Genomic DNA, 14,615 nt, shown 5'->3' with positions numbered 1-14,615 from the left:
TGAAGGGCAGGACAGAGAATCGCTATCCCACAAGAGCCACTATTATCCAGCTCTGTGTTTCATCAACCGCCAGTCAAACCAGCCCACACAACACCATATCTCGGCCTCCATGCATGTGCATCATAAAAAACAGTCCTTGGAAAAAATGACCGGAGGCATTACTAAATCCTGATGGAGGGCAGAACCTAAATAAATGATAACACTGGAGATTAACGTGGCGATAAATTTTAGAAGCCGAGTGTGCTTCCTCTCAAAGGTATGACAGATGTTATGAAAATATCAGTTTGCCCTCAAGTTGTGCCTTCCCTCAGGCCTCGAGCGTTGGCACTTTATATGGGCGAGGTGTCTGAGGAGAACTCCTTATTGAGTCATCCATTAGCAGCCCAACACGGCTTTAAACAGACAGTTGTTGGTTTGCCCCATTTTAGGCACTACATCTATTCAAATATAATGATAATTTGTGCTCTTAGAAAAGATACACATATCAGCTTCAATCTGACCACAAAAAGTATGCCGCAAAAAGAAATCAATTTATTAATTTGAATTTAATTCTTTTTGTCTTGTTTTTCAATAGAATATCTAAAAATCCTTTAAACATCCTTTAAAAAGTATCACATTTACACACAAAGCAATTTAGGACGTCTCAGAGAATCAGTGTTTTTTATATTATTTATATATATATATAAAACACTGATTCTCTCTATATATATGCTTTTGTCATTTTTTTATTCGTTTTTGTTTAATGTTTAATGTTTCTATTTAGCTTTAATTTACTTTTATTTCAGTTTTATTTTAATTATTTTACTTCAACTTACAATTGTTTATTTCAGTTAATTGTTTATTGTTCAGGTAAACTTATTAGGTAACGTTAATTGTTCTGATTTTCCTTTAAGTTTTTCATAAAATATTTAACATTTTAAATATAAATGATATACTGTATATATATATATATATATATAATACATTTTAAAGGTTACACATTTTTACTGGAAGACAAAAATGCTGATTAAGAAAGTGATTTTTGCAGTGTTTCAAGACAATGTCTTTTCATTATAATGTTGTATTGTTCCCTAAAGAAGATTTCATCCGAGATTTAAAATCTTAATGACCCTGAATCGCTGCCAAACTCTCCTCCAAGACATATGAATTCATGGAGAGGGACCAACACATCATACTCCCAGATGCTTAATGGTGCTTGTGCAGAGGACAAGCTCCACACATATATTCACAGTTACGCCCCGCTGGATTATTACTGATTCCCCCGGTGGGAGGCACTGGGGCAGAGGTTTTATTACCACACCAGAGAAAAGCGTTGTAAATACCCATCAAACACCTGAGCAGAGACTTGTATTAGCGCGCGGCAGACGTCCTGTAGGTCACATGCAAGGTGAGAGTTGACTTGAGCAAAATGAAAGAACATTAAGAGTCAGGGGACACAGAGAGAAAGACAGTCTTGTTTTTCAGTATTTATATACACACGACACAGCATATACCGTCGCATGATCCTTCAGAAATAATTATTAATGTTTAAAACAGTTGTGCTGCTTAATATTTCTGTGTAAACCAAGACACTTTTTTCAGGAATTTTTTATCAATAGAAAGTTTAAAAGAACAGCATTTATTTGACATAAATATTTCTTAACCTTAAAAATTACTTTACTAACATTTGTGATCAATGTAATGCATTGCTGCTGAATAAACATACAAATTTCTCTCCCAAAAAATCGTACTGACCCCAAACTTGTTTTTGTTACTTAATCTTTTGAATGGCGTAAGATATATATATATATATATATATATATTTATTTATTTATTTATTTTTACAGATAATGTTTAAGTTTTTTTTTTATTTACGCTGAAATAAACAAATAAATTAAGCTAACGGGGTAGGAAAAGTAAACTTAATTAAATAAATATTATCCAAAAACATCTCGTAATATCTTATGAAATGTTCTTAAGTAAATTGGTATTGTTAAAATATGTTTAGGTACTTTACTGGAAAATAAGACAAAAATACTGATTAAAATGTGTATATTTTTGCAGTGCATTACCACAGGCTTTTTGCAAGTGTCATATGTAACAGATTTGGTAAGTAGTAAGAAAAAAAGATCTGTCCTACGCAATATATTCTCAAATCAATAACCTCATCATCAGAATGACACAATCATGTACCGTTCACAATGTTACAGCCGTTGGATCTGCTCTACATATTCTCACTGCGTGTTTGAAGCAGAGAAACATGGACAATGTGAAATGTCCACTATAAACGGCAACTCTTGTTCACTGAAAGTTTGCAGCTGAGACCCCGGCAAAAGCTCATTCGCACACACACATACACACACACACACACACACACAGATTAAATATACGGCTCTCCAGGCATTATACCAACTCTTGATGATTACATCAGAGCCTCGCTGGCCCTGAGCTGCCCTCTCTCTTAATTACAGGAAGGGATATTAAATCAGGCATGAACCAGGGTGTCCCACTGCAATAGTCTCATGTATGGGGGTTATAATTTACCCCTACTTCCTGTTGGAACACCTATAGTAACAAAAAAAGATATTTTCAGGCCTAAATATAAGATTTATGTATGAATTGCACATAAAATGTCCATCTATTTGGAATACAGTTTTAGATTAAACAAATGAATAAATAACTAATAATGTGTTGCATATTTGTCAGGCATACATAAATGAAAATATATAAACATGGTTATTGTGTATACTATATTATACATATTATATTTATTATTACATAAATCTTATCAGTTTCAACCCATTTTATGTATGAATGACTGACAAATGTGCATTTTTATGTTAAAAATGTAACAATTCAAAAGGATGGAAATTTTAATACGCAATTCAAATGCTTAACGTTTTCTTTGAGTGTACGGTAACAGAGTAATAAACAAACAAAGGGTCATAGAAAGCAAAATTCGCTGTGGGACTGGACTTTAATGTTCCGAGCTCAAAGAAAAGTATTTCTATCGCAGACGAGGGACCAGATGAGAGAGGAAACAAATCTCTTAACAGCTTTAGTTTAATTCAAACCCCCGGTCCCTAGACGGCCATGACCGAAACAGCACTATTGAAATGAATTCAACAGCGGTGTATCCCTTACTCACGCTGATTCTGCCTAATGGCTATAACAGGTCTTTTGTGGACTTCCTGATCTAGTACTGTAGTTGTAATGAAAAATTCAATCAGGCCTTAATAAACAGCTGGCCCATCTTGAGTTTGTTTGCTTAGTATGGGCAAAAGGCCAGGCGGGCAGCTGTGTGATGCTAAGCACCTGTAATGGCCTTTGGTTTCACATCTGGCACGGCAAAGATCGGCGCTCTCTCAGTTGCAATATGGCTGATGTGATTACACCAGTGCTACTACAAATTAATCACAAAACAGATTCCACATACGCTCACTTAATCAGCACAAGAATAAGAGGGAACGGCTGCAGAACAAGAGATCAGCCTGGAATTTTAAAGACTTGATAAAATAGTCTGATAATCTTTCTTGTACAAGTAGAAACTACTGAATGTATACAGCGCAAAACATACATCAATCAAATGAGATTCGTGAACGAATTACCCTTTTTCATCTATTATTTTAGTGAATCAGAACCATACAGCATGACCAGCGTAGTCTGATTTCCAAACGAATGACTCTTTTGAATCTATTATTTCAGTAAATCAAAACCATACAGATTCTTAAACATACATGATTCAGTCTAGTCTATGATTACCCATCTAATGACACTTTTGAGTAGTTTATTTTTAATTAAACAAAAACATACCATACAATCAGTGCAATCTGATTCCCAAACTAATGACTATTTTGAATCTGTTCTTTTAGTAAATCAAAACCAAAAGATTCTTAAACAAATTAAAATTTTTGAGTAGGTTATTTTTAGTCAATAAAAAAAACATAGAGCATGACCAGTGTAGTCTAAATCAATGGTTCTCATTCATTTACTCATTTATCACACACACATACACACACAAGTACCATCCCAGCACTAACGGCATCTAACAAAAGAAATAACAGCTTTCACGTTCGTCTTTTAAAATAAAGGTCTCACAACAGAAAAAACGATTTTCTTCTTTTTTCTTTCTTTTGGGTCGCGACCCACTGGTTGAGAAACACTGGTCTAAATGATACCTGAACAAATTGGCTGTTTTGTCAGTGGTATATTATCAAAATAAATGAATGAATAAAAGATAATATTTAGTTTGTTTATTTAATATTTTTTCATGATAATTATGTAAAACATAAATATTATCAAAATGTTGGCTTTTTTTTCTTCAAAATATTAAAATTATTTAAAACAATCATTAAGTGGACCATTAAGAGGTATCTCAGAACCGGAATTAAATGGAACCAGTGAAAGTAATTACAAATCATTGAAGGGACATCAGGCCCTTATTGATTGATTTATGAAATTTTCAAATTATTTTCTGTACTACCAGTACTGTTGAAATAACTGTGACCATGCCTGAAAGCTTCCTTGATCAATATTCTTTGATTGCCTGATTAACAACTGATCATTGCCTGTGTTTAAGATAGGGCAGGCTAATCATAGCAGCAACAACAGATATTGATCCAGAAACATCCTACTGGTGTAAATTAAGTTGTGCGTGTTTGAAAGCCTCCCTGAAGAATGCATAAATCCGTGATTAACATTTAAATAATTTGGTATGGCAATGGCATATACTTATTTGTCATTTGAATGTGCTGTAGTCATATAAAAGTATTCATGAAAGCACTACCAGACAGATGTGAATTGCACAACACTGAGCAGAACATTTTAAGACATAGTTCAGCTGACACGGCAAAAAGTGGTCTATCTGCGATTTGACGCCGCTGCGGTTGCCACGCGTTCTGCCTATCGGCTCCCTCCACCATTGGGCCGCTGGGCCAGATAAGATGTCACACTCCGAAAGTCTCCTTTAGAGAAAGTCCTGGAGCTCCTTCCTCCTTGTGAGGAAGATCCACAGAGTCGCCCTTATCACTGCTAACCTCAGCAGCCAGCCACCTGAGACCGGAGCCAAAATAGACATTATTAGCATTCCCAGTGCGTCGCACACCCTAATGCAGGGTAGCGGAGCGCTTTAAAGGACAGCCATCTCTGCACCTTATACAGCACATCCAAGAATAATGTTCTACATCAACGATCCTTTATTAAAAGCACCTCCCTCTGCGAAAAATCTCACATTAAAAATACCATCAGGTGAGGCCGATTTTCATTAGAAAAAAGGTAATCTGAGGTGAAGCAAAGCACAGTCACCTTGGGTACTCTCCGGGGGTGATATCATCTCTCTCTAGATTACAGTGGCTACAGGTACTGAATTCCTAAACAACAGCCCTCTCATCTTAGTCCAATGCCCTGCCCTTTGACAAAAAAAAAGGTCAGAAAAGACCATTATCAGGCTTCTCCTCCCACACTATTAACGGGGAGGTGGGAGAAGGGAGCTTTGTCTGAAACAGACGTGACCACTGACCCCAGCCACCTTTTCCAGCAAGCCCAGACAAAGACTATCACGCCCAGACAGCGGAAGTTGCATTGTGAACACCTTTCTCATTAAATAAACATAACTGCTGCATGTTTCTAGTGTTTTCCAATGAATCTTCAAATATTCCCTTACATGCAGTGTGTAATATAGCTGTTTGTGAATGTAAACGGTCTGCAAAGTTGCAAAGTCGAAAGTGTACGCTAAAGTTATTGGCTGAATCCGAAATCGCCCCCTATACCCTCAAATAGGGCATTATTTGAGGGGACAGCCATTTGTAGTGGTGTCCAAAACCATAGTGGACGTTATCGAGTGCACTCACATTCAATACCACAATGCACCTCAATAACGAGTGTACAGCCCATGTACGCTCAACCGCTGTCCGAATTCGCTCACTCGTTTTCATTTATCCTTCAAGTGAACTGCATTAGTGGACTAACATAGGGAATAGTGATTGAGGGTTTAGGGATTGTGGATACAGCCATTGTCTCCCAAAAAAAAAGAACCGACTCTGAACCTCCTAAGCGAGTTGTCTGTAATTCGAATCCCATTGCGTTATTTGATGTCATGATGGATCAATATAAACACTATTTGGGGTTGGTAAGATTTTTTTTACGTTTTTGGTTTTATTTATTTATTTAATGAAAAATACAGTAAAAACTGTAATATTGTAAAATATTATTACAATTTAAAATAACTTTATTTAATTTATTTATTCCTGTGATGGCAAAGCTGAATCATAACTACTGTCAAAGCCACATGATCCTTCAGAAATCCTTCTAATATGCCGATTTGCTGAAAAAAAAGAAAAAGAAAAAAAAAAACCTTTCTTATTATTATCAGTGTTGAAAAGTTTTGTGGAAACCATGATATATACTTTGATGAAAAGGAAGTTTAAAAGAACAGCATTTATTTCATATAGAAATCTTTTGTAACGTTGTTAATGTCTTTACTGTCACTATTAATGTGTCCTTGCTGAAAAAATCTTTTAGAAAAATCTTACAGACCCCATTTTTGGCCGGTACAGTATATATAAAAATGGGTAATGCTTATTAACTAGTAGTCACATGTAACTGATTTGTCGAAAAGCTGGTAAGTGTATGCTTGCCATATATACATAAGTATTACTGCTTGCCATTTAAGTGTTTGTTTGTTCATTTGACTGCTGAGTTTACACTGCTGGCTGCAATTTATTTCTTTTCCCCATTTATATCCACAGATGTTGAGCATGAATCACAATTACAGACATCTCGTAAAGATGTGCTTGGTGAGAAATTAAAAGGCAACAGCTTTGTGTTTATGACACCTTTCAATTTGCTTCTGGAAACGCTCATTTGAGAATAAAAGGATTGGGAGAGAAGAGAGATATAAAAATGTGACCTTTTTGTTGAGCTCAAAGTGCCGTTTCACAGCCCACACCGGTGTACCCGGATGCTCAGATAACCATTTACTTTCATTCTGTCTGCTTGGACTGATTCCCAGGGATGGCACATCAAAGGAGAGTCTGATTTTTTTTGATAGCCCACCATCCCAACCTACCAGCGCGCACACATATGCGGATAGCAGGACTTCATCTATCTGTCTGGATATGCCTTGTGCCAGCGATAACCCCCATGTGTGTGCTTCCCATCATCAAGTTCTTAGTTTGAAATATTTTCTCATTGTTATTCAGCGCTAATGAGATCTTAAGCAGAGAATCAAATTAGTGCTCAGTCATAATCAAAGCGCAGTCAGTCTTAACAAAACTGAACAGAATCAGAGCTCAACCACCCACTTGGAGTCCATGTGCCAAATCCTGCCCACTCTGACGGAAGTCTGAAGAGGAAAACGGGACAGTTAAGGTCTGTGTGAGCCATACCAATTTCAAACTTCTGCCACTTGGCAGGCGCACTGAGGGGCTCGAAATTAAAGACTCCGAACAACAGATGCGAGACCATGTAGCACAAAAGCTGCCGTCCTACAGAGGGACCCAAGTTAAATGCTTCACTTAAGAGCACATTTCAGCCTCCAATCAGCCTGGGCTGTTTTTACACCCACTGAACATCAATGTTCACAGCTAAACAAAGCTGAACTCTCTTTTGAGTCCAGCAAAAAGCTAGCTTAGAGGGGCTGGAGACACGTTTCGTGCACAGTCAACCATGAGCTCAATAACCTTTCCCTCGCATTCATTCTTCTTGGTTTCATTGGTACATTTCATTTTGGTCAAATGCAAAATCCAGCATGGATACTTTTGTGTACATAATACCCTCAGAATTGTAACAAATCGCTGTGATATTTGACTGAGTTGTGGCTAAGGTCTGGCCCTGAGAGACTCCAGTGGAAAAATTCAGACAGGAACATCATCTATGACTTTGACTTCCTGTACATGCTCATTTTGTCAAGTATGCCAGGGATATTAAAACCGGCAAAGATGGGACCTACAGAGAGGTGCCCTCTGCAACTTCAGCCAGTTTGGGTTCTTATACTTCATTGACAGAGTCGTGGCTGAAATATCTTGACAGAAGGGCAGCTCTCACTGGAAAAACAGCAAAAATAAGTCTCAGAGGATCGTATGGAGAAATTCATCTAGCTTATAATGTTAAAAAGTGAAAGATAAAAGAAAGAAGTGACATAAAAAAGGAAGACAAAAGTGAGACCCAGAAGAGATAAGAACAAGAGAGATCATTTTAACATCTCAGTAGTCTCGATTTTCATGTATTGCATCTTGCAGAAAAAGATCCTCACGTGTTCAGATTTCCCAAGATACCAAAGTTTGCCATCAAAAATCTGAGATTTCGATATCAACAAATCCTCACAAGACTAGGGAGAAATTAACCTGAGCTATCTATTTAAATATTTTAACAACACGCTCTCAAATAAATTGTATGCATTGGCGAATTCATAAGATGCTGTATGCAAGACCTCATTCATTCATGACCTCATTTTTACTTGGACAAATGGATAAAGAAAAATACTATAATAATAACTACTATAATAATAAATACTATGACCTGCTTATACCCCAATCTTGATTCAAAATCGCCAGTTCATAAAATAGTTACATTTTCTTATCAGAACAGATTGTCTATTACTGTATGCAAAAAGGATTTTTAACATCTGAAACAAACTTGAAACTTGAAAAATCACTGAGAACTCCATTAAGGATCCTGAGCTATGAAAAAGCAACATCTGAGCAGTAAAATTTCCATCTTGAGAGGTTAAACATTGGCTCTACCTCCTGAGATCTCATTGCCCTCTTCCACAGGTCCAGCTTCTTTCAGTCTTTGAGGTTGAGTGGTGTCTCCATCACTGCTCTGGTCTTCTGTTGAAGACACATGAGGGATTAAAGTCCAAAATACTGTGTCATACATATAGATATATACAGTAAATATTGTACATGTATAACAAAATTTCAACTAATTGTAAACATGTAGCCCTATATATTTTGTATAGACTGTCACTATGTACAACTGAAGCAGATATTGTCAAGGCACCTTTTTTTATTTTTTATTCTGTCTTAAAACACAAAGGAGGCTACAATCAAACACATTATTTTCACTCGCCATCAGTTTCAGTGGGATTGCTTCAAAGAAACAAGGTATTTCATACCAGTGTATTTTCCCTGAAGTGCTCGGCTGTGCAGGTTTCCACTCACAGCTATAACCTTGACTGCATACTCCTTCCTGGGATTAAAATCCTTTATTATTGCTTTATTCTCTCCCCTTGCAATTTGCAACTCGCTTGTTTCCCCACCTGTCATCAGAAACAAATCAGAGAAATCAGAAAGAGGATGGTTAGTATGCACTGTCTTGCATGCCTGTTTCTATCAGAAACCTATCAAAACCAGTTCTTTATTGTCTGACTGTCAGTGCCAAGCAGTTTGTTTAGATGAAATGTCAGAGGGGAATAATGCTTGTAATGATAATGCTACTAATGATAATTAATACTCTGGAGGGAACAAAATAAAATACTAAATTAACAAATCACTTTGCCAAAAAGTTGCCCAAAAAAGTATAAATATAAAAACTATATAAAAATATAACAAGAAGATAATATATAACTCAATTTGGTTACACTTTATTTTAAGTTGTCCTTTAATTATATAATGAAGTATTGAGTAATATGAATTAACAACATGTAATTACTATAGGATTAGGGTAAGGAGTAGGGTTTGTTTTAGGGTTAGTTGTAATTATGCATAATTTACTGATATTACTATAGTAAGTGCAGGCAACATGTGTAACAAAGACACTAAAATAAAGTGTTGCCCTCATTTTGAATGCAACTTTTGAAATGTAATTAAAAAATAAATTATTGTAAATAAAATTTAGTTGGAAGTGCATTGGTTGCTCCTACATGTTACATGACCAATTGTATTTTTTTTACTTGGACAAATGGATAAAGAAAAATACTATAATAATAACGAAAAGCCTTATTTGTCAATTCATTATTTATTATTATAAATACTTTTTTGTGAATTAAATTCATATTTTTTTATATTGTATTAATGTGTGTTCTGAGTTTTTGCTTGGTGAAAAGTCTGGTTTGGTTGGCAAACTGGTCCATGGATAGATGGTCAATTAACAATTTCAAAAACACTCAAAGTTGTTGATGAATTGAGTATCCCATGATATCAACCCTGGACATCTAAAACAAACTGATCCAAGTTTTCAGATGCAAAAGCACATAATGTCCAAAATAGCCTGATAAACAACCTGTCCAAAACAGCTTTGCTCTACTCTTCCACAAATCGAGCCAGAGGAGGAATAGTACTGGCCTGAAAAGTTTTGATGCCAAGTTATCACCCAAATACAATATGTGGGTGGTAGCTTTATGGTCATTGCACAGCAAACAACTTCATGAAGTTTGTTTGCAGTATTGACAGTGACAAATGGTCTGTTCTAAAAAGGTCTTGGCCACAAACTCATCTTTCTCGCTTCATGACATCCCTGCCTGGTGATAAATCTGGGATTATGACTTCAAAAAAATGTTTGCTTTGGGTAATTTTGTGAACTAGGAAAGAAAGAAAAAAACAACTTTCACTAACTTAAAGGGATACTCCACCCAAATTTTTTTTAATTCTCTCATCATTTGCTCACCCTCATCCTGCTTCAGATGAACACCAACTGAAATTTTTAGAAAAATAATTGAACATGGACAAAAAGTTGATAAACACGGCGGTAATCCATACAACCCTATTTGATAAATCAATGTTTTCTGAAGCGAAACCTTATGTGTGTGAGAAAAATACTAATATTTTAAACCATCACTTCTGGCAGACTGTCATCCATGTACGTGTATTCATGAGTTCATGCTTGACTCTAAAAAGTAATCAATTACTAGCTACTAATTACATCTTCAACATTGCAATTACATTAAGTATAAAAGTATAATTACTCTCTCTAAAACGTATTGGATAACTTATTACTATACTAATTACATTCTTAATCCCCTATCAACCTTGACCAGTTAAACAATACAAGAATAACTGCTCTTTTAATTCTTTCACATAAATAATATAAAATTGCATAAATTATTCTTGAATTGACCAAAGTATTTAAGGGAGAAGGTTACATTAGAAACATACATTTTAACATTAGACGTAGAATGTTTAGGTTAAATCCACTATTAATATATAATTGTTATATAGAGTAATTAATGCAATTACATCAGAAGTAACTGTAATTACAGTATATTACAGAAAAAATTAAGAGTAATCCCTTACTTTACATTTCAAGGGAAAAGTAATTAAATTACAGTAATGAATTACTTAGTAATGCATTACACTCAAAACTGAACTTTAGAACATGCTGATGTTTATGTCAAGTGAACGTATGTAAAACAGTTGGAAGTGATGGTTTATAGTTTAAAAAGTTAAAAATATTCATATTTTTCCTCACACAACTATGGTTTCGCTTCATGTGTCAGGGTTGGGGTTGAGGCATGAAATGAGGACTCAGTTGTGCAGAGTTGATGGGCTTTATTAATAAAAAATAAAAATAAAAAATAAAAAAAACATGGGGGGGGGATAAAATTGCAAGGCTGGCAAGACAGGGCTTGATACAGCAGGTATGAAACATAAGGGCACATACGACAACAAACTGGCACAGGACTGCAAACACAAGCAGAATAAATAGGGCAGCAAACAATGAGGGTAAAGAGAGAGAGCAGGTGAGGCAAATGATCCAATAATGAGCGGGGTTAAGACAATAGACAGGAGAGCACATGGCACATAGAAACAAACATGACAAAAAACAAGAGCACGTGGCCAATGAACACAACCACAATCCATGTGCTCAAACAAAACAAGACAATGAGAGCCGTCACTGACTGCATGTCTTGTGAAGCATCAACTTTGAGGGATCCATCCATTGCAATATATGGATTCATAGAGATGGGTTATTTTTCTAAAAATCTCAATTTGCGTTCCATAAAATGAAGCCATATACATCTGGGACAGCATTAGGGTGAGTAAATGAGAGATTTTTTTTATTTGTGTGTGGATTATCCCTTTAAGGGGCTGAATGATTTAAAATAGTCCAAAAAAACATAGTGATGAACTAGAAGTGCAGGCAAAATGTATTTCTTCTTTTAATCAGTCATGCCTGAACAGCATACTCGTATCACAGTCCCTCAATGTGATGAAGAAGCCTGCCCCTGCAATTCAGATCTCTGACCAATGATCCTGATTAAAATCCTCGTGGCTTTCCGAGAGATCAATAGAAGGGGAGCAAAAGTTGCTTATTCAGCAGCAGCGGGAGCATGATTGGGGTTAGACTCAGAGCAAAGGGAGTCAGAACTGGAGAACCACAGTTTGCTGATGACTTTGCACTTCACGCTTCATAGGAAAGTAAAAGAAGATTGCTGCAGACAGAAAACTGTCACTGGTTCTTACGACAACATCAAAGAACTCCAATTCTCATTTGTTTAAACGAGACCAAAGGACAGAATCACTTTGTCACATGCAAACGTCTCACTTCCTGCTTTGATTTTTAAAGAGAGTGGAGCAAAGAACTCTCGAGGGGAAAACTGTCCTCTAAAAACAGATAGAAATCAATTTGTGCTTCCCAATACAAAATATTCTGTTCTCATAATTGGTCAAAGCTGCTACCGAACTGAAAACGAATAAACTGTTTATTCAGTTTTTGTTTGTACTCAGGAAAAACGTATACCTTCTAAAGCCAGGAAATTTATAAGAGAAAGTACCGTATATGTCCTGGGCCAAAACATACCTTTGTGTGCATCCGAATGCATTTTTTTTATATTTAACTAGAGTACGTGTCAGTAGGTATGTTCGACTTGAAGTGGCGCTGCTCAGTCTGAATAGTGTATGACATCAAAGTACCGCAAGAGCGATTCGAAAGCATAAAGAGCTGTCTGCTCTCTAATCGATCGGTCTGTGCAGCGGCACTTCAAGTCGAACACACCTAGGCTGTGTCCAAAATCGCTGTCCAACTATTCCCTACATTAGTCCACTGATATAGTTCACTTGAGCGAGTGAATGAAAACGAGTCAGTGAATTCGGACACTGAGTGCGCCGAAGGGCTGCCGCTTTTGCATAGTTTGTGCTTGCTGTTTAATAATGAATGAATGAATAAACAAGGCATTTATATAGCGCTTTCATATGTACTACTGTTCATATCAGGGGATCTCTCCTCAACCACCACCAGTGTGCAGCATCCACAGTACAACGGCAGCAGTGCGCTCACCACACACCAGCTATAGATGGAGAGGAGAGAGAGTGATGGCGATTATTAGGAGGCCATGATTGGCAAGGGCCAAATGGAGGGAATTTGGCCAGGACATCAGGGTTACACTCCTACTCTTTTACGAGAAGTTCCATGGGATTTTTTAATGACCACAGAGAGTCAGGACCTCGGTTTAACATCTCATCCTGAAGGATGGTGCTTGTTACAGTATAGTGCCCTCACTATACTGGGGCGTTAGGACCCACACAGACCACAGGGTGAGCACCCCCAACTGGCCTCACTAACACCTCTTCCAGCAACAACCTAGTATTCCCAGGAGGTCTCCCATCCAGGTACTAACCAGGCTCAACCCTGCTTAGCTTCAGTGGGCAACCAGTCTTGGGCTACAGGGTGATATGGCTGCTGGTACATTTAATCATTTGAAACTTAGCAAACTGACAGCTCCAATAGAAATGAAAAGATTTATCTTGAACTCAGGGAAACTACCTGTATGATATTATGCTGTTGCCACATTGGACCAACGGTTTGGAAAATGGATGGATGGATGATTCAGCTGCAGGCACCATCTTCTGGTCAGACGCGGGAATTCATTTGGCGCACGACTCAAAGTGCATTATGGGTATTATCTAGCTGTTGAGTGTACATTGGTTGTACACTCGTTATTGCGGTGCATTGTGGGATTGAATGAGTGCACTCAATAATGTCCACTATGGTTTCGGACACCACCACAAATGGCCGTCCCCTCAAATTGTGCCCTATTTAAGGGTATAGGGTGCGATTTCAGACACAGCCCTAGTGTTTCCTGCATGAGCAGAGCACGAGCTGAGATGTCCAATTCGCATAAAATGATTCTTATGAACCGGTTCTTTTGATAAGTCTATCAAAAAGATTCATGAAACAGCCTTGTAAGTTAGCGGTTTGAATCAGACTTAGTAAGCGAATTGCTCAAAGTTCACAGATTCTTTGGTGAAATCAAATTGTGGTTATCTGATTCAAAATGAACAAGGAACCTTTACTGTGATATTTATACTTTTAGTTTGTGAAATCAGTCTATTTTCTGACTGGTTGTTAATACTGTATGGCAACGTGTAAATAAAAATGCACTCTCAAAAAAGTTATAAATTAATTGTTTTCTAGAATAAACTAATAATGGTATTCTTTAAAAAAAAAAAATTTTAAATATTGGTATTATTGTTTAACATTTTTAACTTTCTTTGGGAAGCATAATTAACACAACATTTTCCCAAACAAGCAGAATTATTCTTACAAGACTGCATTATATTAATATAACTTTGTAAAACACAATAGTCCCCTAGAAGGACAGCATCAAGTTGAAGCAAATTAATACTAAACCACACAAGTATAGATAACTTATATTCAGTTGCAGTGAATCAGACACTTTTTAAGAGAGAGTGATATGT

General features: G+C 36.6%; 1 protein-coding gene across 3 annotated transcripts in view; it reads right to left on the bottom strand.

The window, feature by feature from the left end:
• The window catches only part of col14a1a (collagen, type XIV, alpha 1a), a 129,746-nt gene that overhangs the window by 107,562 nt on the left and 7,569 nt on the right, over window positions 1–14,615 (bottom strand). For 2 of the 3 annotated variants that reach the window (XM_082149955.1, XM_082149956.1), the window contains exons 4-5: window positions 9,095–9,238; window positions 8,721–8,807 (exon numbers count right to left, since the gene is read on the bottom strand). The exons of the other annotated variant lie outside the window; for it this stretch is intronic. In XM_082149955.1, the coding sequence (XP_082006081.1) occupies window positions 8,721–8,807; window positions 9,095–9,238 (231 nt within the window). The remainder of the gene's footprint in view (window positions 1–8,720; window positions 8,808–9,094; window positions 9,239–14,615) is intronic. 3 annotated transcript variants of the gene reach the window in all.

This window comes from Leuciscus leuciscus (assembly GCF_965113295.1).
Source record: "Leuciscus leuciscus genome assembly, chromosome: 20".
Taxonomy (NCBI): Eukaryota; Metazoa; Chordata; class Actinopteri; order Cypriniformes; family Leuciscidae; genus Leuciscus; species Leuciscus leuciscus.
Note: the sequence above shows the minus strand (reverse complement) of the source record. Positions and strands in the feature narration are given on the sequence as shown.